Source organism: Carassius auratus, chromosome 14, assembly GCF_003368295.1.
Source record: "Carassius auratus strain Wakin chromosome 14, ASM336829v1, whole genome shotgun sequence".
Lineage (NCBI taxonomy): Eukaryota > Metazoa > Chordata > Actinopteri > Cypriniformes > Cyprinidae > Carassius > Carassius auratus.
In genome coordinates, this window is record NC_039256.1 from 33,671,933 (window position 1) to 33,682,113 (window position 10,181).

The 10,181-nt window shown below is 39.0% G+C and overlaps 1 protein-coding gene across 1 annotated transcript; it reads right to left on the bottom strand.

Annotated features, from left to right (window-relative positions):
- Positions 1-2,258: 2,258 nt before the first annotated feature.
- LOC113114398 (microfibril-associated glycoprotein 4-like) lies at positions 2,259-4,037 on the bottom strand. The gene is made up of 6 exons (XM_026281331.1): positions 3,879-4,037; positions 3,711-3,763; positions 3,421-3,627; positions 3,087-3,183; positions 2,767-2,934; positions 2,259-2,577 (listed from the first exon to the last, which is right to left on the bottom strand). Exons 1-6 carry the CDS (start codon positions 3,967-3,969, stop codon positions 2,321-2,323), a joined length of 873 nt encoding a protein of 290 aa, XP_026137116.1. The 5' UTR covers positions 3,970-4,037; the 3' UTR covers positions 2,259-2,320.
- Positions 4,038-10,181: the final 6,144 nt, after the last annotated feature.

The window sequence follows — 10,181 nt, forward strand, 5'->3', positions numbered from 1 at the left end:
AAGTACCTAATCTGGCCATCATAGAAAACATCATTCTGTAAGATGTATTAGCCTGATTCCTGATTGGGGACCTCAAAATGTCCACAAGGTCATTATTTATTACTATCCTTGTGGAGTCCTTTTGTCCCCATGACATATAGCATTACTAACACACAAACACACACTTAGTACAAAAAATCAAGAACATTATCATTCCATGTACAACAAACAAAGACCTTATTGTAAAACATGAGCAAACTGTGTTACTTGTACCCCTGGTTTCACAGACAATGCTTAAGGCCAGCCCTGGACTAAAATGTAATTCTGAGTGGTTTCAACTAAAAGACAATTGCACTGACTGATCTTAAAAAAAGAAAAAACAGTTGTTTTGTCTCAAGATGCACAACAGTAATGTTTTTTCTAAGGCATGTTACTGAAAATGACTTAAACGTCCTTACTTAACTATGATCCTTGCTTAGTCTAAGGCCTGTCTGTGAAACCAGGACATTAGTTCTCAAACCTGTACTAGCACCAACTTTAAATAGAAAAGTTTTCTTCTAAAATCTGGGATCCTCCTCTTTATCTGACATTTACATGAAAAATAAAAAATAAAAACACTTCAAATCTCTTTAGGACAGTAATGGGTTCGATTAAGGACAAGGTTTTGTTCATTTGACAACCTGCTTTGTCATACTCACCCATAGCCATCAGAAAGGAAATTTATTTCTACATTGATTTAATCTGAAAGTGATTATCTGATTGCAACAAACCCCTTAAGAAAAATAAAAGCTTAAAGGGATAGTTCTTCCAAAAAGTAGTGTATGAGTGCCTTTGTTTTGCTGAACATAAAATATTTCTACAAAGTGGACAAGAAATGCACTCTTCATCTTTCAATGTGATGAGTATTAAGTTTTATTCTGTACTATAGCAACAGCAGCTCCCATTGCATTTTATTTAAAGAGAAAATAAGATAAAGACCCCCATGCCATGCATATTATAAAATGTTCAATATAATTAATTACAGAACAATCACAGTGAAAAAAAAGCCATGAGCTGGGAAAAGAGAAACTGCCAAACCTACTGATGCCTTTTGAAACGACTGGATTTCACCCACAAAATGTTTTCCTCTCAAAAATGTAAGTGAATTTAATTTTACACATTAATAACTAAAGTTTTCTAAAGATGCCAGGGATTTGAGCAAAATAAACCTTCTTCTTCTGTGACAACTTGAAAAATGACTCTCTGAAAAATGATCAAGATAGTCTTGCTATCGCTAGATCGCTGGCATGATGAACTTGAAGCACAACGGTGACTGCACTTTTTCACAACAGATGTGTTGAAAATTCTTCCAGTGTCATGAAATGTTGACATATTGATCTAATGTCCAAGCAACACTAGGTGAACCTCACTCATGAGTTAACTACTGAAATATGTCAGGTCTATTTAACAGTAACACAGCAGATCAGGGCTGCATTTCCCAAAAGCATTGTAACCTTAAGTACATCATAGTCCCAATGAAACCTGAATTTAGGCTTACCATGCTTTTAGGAAAAGCAGCCCAGACCAGACTCCTAAACCTGTGCAAGAGTGAAATAAGGTTGGGTTTAAGACCCCGTTCTGTCATTGTCTTATCTGTGTATTTGTACATTTACTGGCATCATTCATTTCAAAATTTGGCTAAAACTATGTGGACACCCCTTTCTATTAATGTTACTGCTGGCAGTCTTACAAATGCAATGGCGAACAGAGAATCAGACAATATACCTGTGAACAAAGAAACATAGACATCTTTGACTGAGTCTGGTGTGGATGTTTAAAAACGGTCCTGCAAGCAAAATATCTCTCTGGCAACATTCCAGGTGACAAATTTAGTTTTTGTGTTTCTAAAACACTGAAATGTCCAGCGTGATGTGATTAAAAGATTCATTTCTTACAACATTCTACAAAATTGTATATAACATTGCATAATGCTATGAAATAATGGTAGTTATTATATAACATACAGTGCTGCTTTAAAAGTTTGTGAACACTTGATAGTTTTTAATAATTCTGCATAAATATAACCCTAAACATCATCAAGTCAAGTCCTGGAATTTCAACACAGTTTTTTTTTTTTTTTTAAAGGGCAAAGGATTTTTCAGGAACCTGCCAAATTATTTTTTATATATATTTTTTAATTCAAGAGAATATGAGTGAAATTGTTTCATATTAAAAAATTTCTTCATGTTTTGAAACAATTTTCATCATAAAAATGGACTTGTTTGTCACCATATTTAAAGATATATGCATGAAGCTGTGGATGTGCACAAAAAGCTGCAGTGAAGCGTTTGTAAGCCCGGCTCTACTTCACACGTTTGATCTTCATGGTGATGGACTTCAGAGGATCCCAGCTGTTCTTCCAATAGTACCAGGTGGCTCCAGTGTCCATTAATGTCCCATCATTCTCCCACAAATAGTGCCCAGTGGGGTTTGTGTAATAACATTTGTTGTACCAAAACCCTCCTCCAAAATATATCATAGCACAATTGCTCCCTGAATTATCTTGGTCGTTGTCATAGGTGGAGAACTTCATCCCATTGTGATAATATAAAGAGTCACCTACAGAAAGGAGAAACTTTCATTGGAGACATTTTCATTTAGACGTTTAAAATAAAGTGACTTTAAAAAATGTTTTATTAAAATCTTTAATTACTAAATACTTAATTACTATCATTTTATCTGCTTAAATTCTTCATTTCACTGGTACATTTAGAAATTGGAAACTAAACTGTCAGAAGTTTGTTTCACCTGCTCCTCCGTTGACGAAGCCGCTCACTTGCAGTTTGTATCCATCAGCCTCGGAGCCCACAGAGAAAGACTTGTACACAGCATAAGCCTTATTCCCATCAAAGTCCTCCAAATCTACTCTGAGTTTATACTGATCCTTACGCGTCAGCTGATGAAGAAGCTCTAAACCTGTCGAAAACATGAAATAAAACTGGTTTAATAACTTTAATAACAAATATAATCAGCATTTATACTGTAGTCCTTCCTGTCTCTCTGTTTGTGATTGTTTATTCTTTCACTGTTTGCGTTATTAAGCTCAAACGTCTGACAAAAATACACACCTAGCCAGTGTTCGCCTGTTTTATTACCGAAACCCGTCTTATAACTCTCCCATCGCCTAAAGAAATTCACCTCGCCGTCCATTCGCCTGAGAAACACCTGAAACATTCAGAAACCATTCATCGTTTTCACACATCATTCATCTTTTAAAAATATGTTAAAGGTGTACAACCTTTATTGTAACAAATGTAAATTCTGACAGATATAAAGAGCATAAATAAAATAACTGAGCGACTATTTGAATAACAGCTTATTATAGTTACTAGAAATCATGATGTCATTCATACTGGGGTGTGTCTGATAATAAAATATCCTTCTGCACATTGAATCACATACCAGCCAGTGTCCCGTTTCAATTTTTTCGACAGCCTCCACATCACAGTAGACCTGCACCGGTCCATCTGCTGTGGTGATGGTGTACACACCAGTGGTGCTATATCCACTCGCATAAATATCAGAGCAGTCTTTGACATAAAGAAAATCTGATTTGACCTCTTCACCGCACATTAAGACGGGAAACAGAGCAGACAAACACAGCAACACCTAAGAGACACAAACTCAAGATCTGAGTCTGCTGATCTACATCTGACAAAATCACACTCACATTCTCACATAAAGAAACTCACAATCATGTTAGTGATCATCGCTTCAGACGTCCAGCTCAGAGGATCAGATTCACCTGAAATACAGTTCAGACAAATACAGTCACTTTATTACAGCATAAACATGCATTCTGCCATTTTCTGAAGAAAGAAACCATAATATACATTTTCCTGTAAAATTATAAAACTCACCGTATACGCTCAGAATCTTGTGAATGTTCAGGCGATGAATGCATCTTTTTATATCTTTCTGATCATCAGGATCCTCCACTTTGTCTGACATGTACTAAAAAAAAAAATCTTTATAGGACGGTCATGGTGTTGATGCAATAAAAGGACAAGTTTTTTTGTCTTTGCTTTTTGCAACCTGTTCTATTATCATCAGAGGAATTGAAAAGGAAATTTATTTCAACATTGATTTTATCTGCATTTTCAACCAACGCCTCAAGAAACAATGAACAAGTTAAAGGGCTAGTTCAGCCAAAAATAAAAAAAGGTTGTCATTATTTAATTATCCTAATGTTGTTCTAAACCTGTATGTGTTTCTTTCTTCTGATGAACATATGTAAATAATATATAATATCACATAATATTTACTATATAATATGACATAATATTTTGAAAAGTGTTGGTAACCAAACAGATGTTGGTAGCCAATAGAAATTAAAGCTTTAGCCTAAGTTCTGCCAGGAAGACTCAATTACTTCATCACTTATTACCTTCATCATTATCCAATCACTTCTTTATACTTCGGTATAAAAGATCGTACTTTCACATGTTTGAGTTCCCAGATGCCGACGTGATAACAATTGCTCGCGTTTACTGCTAAACCACCATGTCCAACGATACCCCAATCGTCTTCCAACTCGGCGTAGCACGCACCTCCAACGCCGTGACTCGCCATGGGCTACGTGGTCTCTCGAGGATGTGTACAGTACTCTGGAATCAGCCGGCATTCCCGTCAGCCAAGGTCTGTCCAGAGAGGATCTTCTTCTTCTCGCCCAAAATACCCTGGGTAATCCACCTGAGTCCGTCTCTAATCTAGCTACTCCTTCAGCGCCCAGCCACTCAAAACAAGCCGGCAGAAAGAGAACAGCGAAGTCATCGTCACCACATCCAGCCAAAAGAACCACGGTGCATGCTCGGGCACATGTTCATCCGGACATCACCGAGCCTTATGTAGTTAAGACTCAACTCCTCCAAGCGGTTCAAAGCCTCTCCCAAACAGTCAAAAGTCTGGAATCAAGGATGGCAAAATTTGAACAGTCAGCTGCTAATTTCGATGGCCCAGATCCGGCTGGCAACTTCGCCGTAACTCCTCAATTTCGTCCTCCTGCCACGGGAATAAGCGATCCCCAGAGTGTTGCTTCTACTTCTTCAGCCCCGGCAAATTTTCACCAACCGGCTCAGACTCCATTTCAAGATGTCTCCGCTCCAACCGAAACTCCATTATTTAACCTTTCAACAGCAACCCCTGGCCAGCTATTCGGTAGGCATTTCATTACTCCAGCCGCTGCTGTGGTATCTCCCACATCAGAACAAACATCATCCAAGGTAAGGATTTAAACCTTGCTTCACTTCTGCTTCCCACGCCTGCTGCTGACAGGAAGGTGGTCGACTGTGGTGACGTGGCAGTCTAGCTTAAAACTTCAGATCCAAGGTTACAATGGAATCTTACATTCGCAGAGTTTGTCATTGCTTTCAGCTTATTCAGAGAGATTCTGTGTCAGGTTTTCCCAGGTTTTCTCGAAGGGAAGAATTGGATTTGTATTTAGCCATGATGGCTGACTTCAATCAACGTTACGGGGGGACATTATTCTACGAATATCATAAATCATTCTCCGCTAAATCCGCTTCCTTTATTTCGCTGTTTAACTCCAGACTAGACTGGTCTGTGACGGACACTGAACTGCTCGTTCGCCATTACAAAGGTGCCAAAACGCTGGCTTGTAACATCTGTAGTGCTTACGAACACTCAGCGTCTTTCTACCCCAAAGCATTTGCCAGCCAAGAGCCGCACGCTGTCCAAAGTGCTGATAACGTAAGGCTTCCACTTGACAGCAAGAAACGCTATATTACAGAACACAAAGGCGCTTTTATTTGCAATAACTTTAATGAATCCTTCTGTTCCTTCTCTCAATGTAAATATGAACATATTTGCAGTTTCTGCAAGGATCCGCATCCGAAATCGGTCTGTCCATGCTGATACAAACATCCAATCCGAGGAAAAGCCTCAATTCGGAGAAATCTGCAGTCTTGGACATTCTAAAAAATATTTTTAGCGACGTCGGCATCCCCCTTTCCGCTGAGAAAACTTTGGGACCCTCTACTTCATTAGAATTTCTGGGGATTTCCCTAGATTCAGTGCTAAAGCAAGCTTCTCTTCCCCCCGAAAAAACTCGCAAGAATGTTTTTTTTATCTTTCCCCTCCCTACATTCCATATCAAAGTGCAATTTGCTTTCGCTACACCTAAATTTCGCTATGAGAATCATTCCTCAAAGCAGGGCTTTCATTTCAAGATTGTTAACTCTGGCACATTCCGTGGAAAAACAAAGCAAACAGATCCAACTAGATGAAGGCTGTTTATCTGACATTAAATTAAGACTGCTTAACGAGTGGAACAGTATTTATTTTTTTTACAAGTAAGATTTTGAATCATCGCTCCAAATCAACGCGGCCCCTTCAATCGGTTTCGGGGGGGTTCTTCCAAGGGCAATGGTTTGCTGAAAAATGGCCCAACGACTTCCCCAAAACCACTTCTGACTCGGTTTCATCCGCGCTTTACGAGATATATCCTATAGCCTTCGCCAGCGTCCTCTGGGGCCCAGAATGGTCACGTAAATGTATCTTGATGCGCTGCGAAAATGAAGCCACAGTCGCCATCATTAATAAAGGTAGATCTTCTTCCCATATGATCATGCCTTTTCTGAGATGGTTAATTTGGCAGTCCGTTGTTTTTAATTTTATTATCAAAGCTGAACACATACCCGGTCACTTAAACGCTATTGCTGATGCGCTCTCTTGATTTCGATTTCAGACTTTCAGACAGCTGTGCCCCTCAGCCAACCCGGATCCTTCAATCTGCCCTCCGTTAGCAGACATAATACTAAACTAAATGACTTGCTTACGTCAGCTAGAAATTACATTTCTAAAGGCGTTGCTCCCTCTACACTCAAAGCCTACACATCTGCATGGTCCGCATTTCCAATGTTTTGTTTTTCCTTCCAAATTTCAGTTTTTCCTATCCTAATTTCGACCGTTTGCTACTTTCTCGTCTTTAATTAAAAAAATCGCAATCTTCTATCTTCTAATTTCTTCTATTCGCAGACTTCTCGCCGGCATCCAATTCTATGCTACATTTTATAATCCTAATTTTCAAAGCCTTTTTCCTGAATATTCCGTTCGATTACTACTTAAGGGGTTAGTTAAATCTTCCAACAAAATTAAAGACAAACGTCTGCCTATTACCCTGCCTATATTGAAAAATTAATTACTTCTGTCCGCTATGTCCTACTTTCTAAGTACCTCAATATTCTTCTTGAGGCAGTGTTTTTATCTGCCTTCTACGGGTTAATGCGTCCAGGGGAATTCACTTCAGAAACGAATCAATTTGATCCTTCTCGAAGCATTTCCTTTTCAGACCTACGATTCGAACCTAAATTCTTCACACCCTTCCTTAAGCACTCAAAACTGATGCGCAAGGTTCTGGTGCTACCTTAACAATTTCAAAAATCAATAATAATTTCTGTCCCTTCTCAGCCATGGTGAAATTCCTTAAAATCTGGCCTAGAACAACGCTCTTTATTTTACCTAACGGAGCACCCCTTTCCAAGGCCTGTTTTAGAACTCACTTAACCACTGTTCTCAAAAGCTGCAGTCTATCCCCCTCTCTCTATACCGGCCATTCATTCAGAATTGGGGCAGCTACTTCAGCAGCTGAACGAGAAATCTCTACGTCAGCTATTAAGATCATGGGCATATGGTCTTCCTCAGCATTTGAACCATACATCAGACTTGATTCAAAAACCATTCTCGAAGCTCAGCAAGCTCTCCAGTAACAAATCAGGTAAATTCATGCAATTACTGGTGGTGGTGTTACTGGCGGTTTATATACAGTCTTGTTCAAAATAATAGCAGTACAATGTGACTAACCAGAATAATCAAGGTTTTTAGTATATTTTTTATTGCTACGTGGCAAACAAGTTACCAGTAGGTTCAGTAGATTGTCAGAAAACAAACAAGACCCAGCATTCATGATATGCACGCTCTTAAGGCTGTGCAATTGGGCAATTAGTTGAAAGGGGTGTGTTCAAAAAAATAGCAGTGTCTACCTTTGACTGTACAAACTCAAAACTATTTTGCACAAACATTTTTTTTTTTCTGGGATTTAGCAATCCTGTGAATCACTAAACTAATATTTAGTTGTATGACCACAGTTTTTTAAAACTGCTTGACATCTGTGTGGCATGGAGTCAACCAACTTGTGGCACCTCTCAGCTGTTATTCCACTCCATGATTCTTTAACAACATTCCACAATTCATTCACATTTCTTGGTTTTGCTTCAGAAACAGCATTTTTGATATCACCCCACAAGTTCTCAATTGGATTAAGGTCTGGAGATTGGGCTGGCCACTCCATAACATTAATTTTGTTGGTTTGGAACCAAGACTTTGCCCGTTTACTAGTGTGTTTTGGGTCATTGTCTTGTTGAAACAACCATTTCAAGGGCATGTCCTCTTCAGCATAGGGCAACATGACCTCTTCAAGTATTTTAACATATGCAAACTGATCCATGATCCCTGGTATGCGATAAATAGGCCCAACACCATAGTAGGAGAAACATGCCCATATCATGATGCTTGCACCTCCACGCTTCACTGTCTTCACTGTGTACTGTGGCTTGAATTCAGAGTTTGGGGGTCGTCTCACAAACTGCCTGTGGCCCTTGGACCCAAAAAGAACAATTTTACTCTCATCAGTCCACAAAATGTTCCTCCATTTCTCTTTAGGCCAGTTGATGTGTTCTTTGGCAAATTGTAACCTCTTCTGCACATGCCTTTTTTTTAACAGAGGGACTTTGCGGGGGATTCTTGAAAATAGATTAGTTTCACACAGACGTCTTCTAACTGTCACAGTACTTACAGGTAACTCTAGACTGTCTTTGATCATCCTGGAGGTGATCATTGGCTTAGCCTTTGCCATTCTGGTTATTCTTCTATCCATTTTGATGGTTGTCTTCCGTTTTCTTCCACGTCTCTCTGGTTTTGCTCTCCATTTTAAGGCATTGGAGATCATTTTAGCTGAACAGCCTATCATTTTTTGCACCTCTTTATAGGTTTTCCCCTCTCTAATCAACTTTTTAATCAAAGTACGCTGTTCTTCTGAACAATGTCTTGAACGACCCATTTTCCTCAGCTTTCAAATGCATGTTCAACAAGTGTTGGCTTCATCCTTAAATAGGGGCCACCTGATTCACACCTGTTTCTTCACAAAATTGATGACCTCAGTGATTGAATGCCACACTGCTATTTTTTTGAACACACCCCTTTCAACTAATTCAACTAATTGCCCAATTGCACAGCCTTAAGAGCGTGCATATCATGAATGCTGGGTCTCATTTGTTTTCTGAGAATCTACTGAACCTACTGGTAACTTGTTTGCCACGTAGCAATAAAAAATATACTAAAAACCTTGATTATTCTGGTTAGTCACATTGTACTGCTATTATTTTGAACAAGACTGTATGTATATATCTGTATGCTCTATCGAGGTCTGTCTATGTCTGTCCTATCGCGGCTATTTCCATATGGTCTATCGAGGCCTGTCTATGTCTGGCCTATAGTGGCTATTTCTCTATGCTCTATCGAGGCCTTTCTATGTCTGTCCTATCGCGGCTATTTCCGTATGGTCTATCGAGGCCTGTCTATGTCTGGCCTATCGTGGCTATTTCTGTATGGTCTATCGAGTCCTGTCTTTGTCTGTCCTATCGCGGCTATTTCCATATGGTCTATCGAGGCCTGTATATGTCTGAAATAAAATGAAAATATTTATTTAAAAAAATATTCATTTAAACATAGGCATATGAGGTTTAATCTAACGTTTTTCATACTGATCATGCTAACTCTCTCTTTATATCTTCCAGAAACCTTAGCATTCACAACTGGTGTATATACTTTCATCTACTTATTTTGGGGGGAAGGCTGGCCCTGTCTGGTGGTTTCATAATCCATCTATTTTGGGGGTCGGAATGCGCCCCTGCCTTCGTCTTCAGGCAGGAAATGCATGTCCGCTACCCTCAGATTACGAACTATGGATGGGGCCTTACGCCAAAGAAATTTATAATTATGCTTGCTGAGTTGTCAATAAATGTATGCTTCGTACATTTTATCTCCCGAGTCTTTCTGGTAGAACTGTCCCTTTAAGAAAGCTCTTATTGTGAATTCATTTATAAATAAAAGTTAAGATTGTCTTAGCTTTAGGTGTTTGAAAAAAA

What these genes read in the sequence shown, in the direction of transcription:
- LOC113114398 (XM_026281331.1), bottom strand. Translation starts at nt 3,969, where the DNA reads ATGTCAGACAAAGTGGAGGATCCTGATGATCAGAAAGATATAAAAAGA. An exon ending in CGATGATCACTAACATGATT is followed by an intron (nt 3,628 to 3,710) that starts GTGAGTTTCTTT and finishes TGTGTCTCTTAG; the next exon opens with GTGTTGCTGTGTTTGTCTGC. An exon ending in TTGAAACGGGACACTGGCTG is followed by an intron (nt 3,184 to 3,420) that starts GTATGTGATTCA and finishes TGAATGTTTCAG; the next exon opens with GTGTTTCTCAGGCGAATGGA.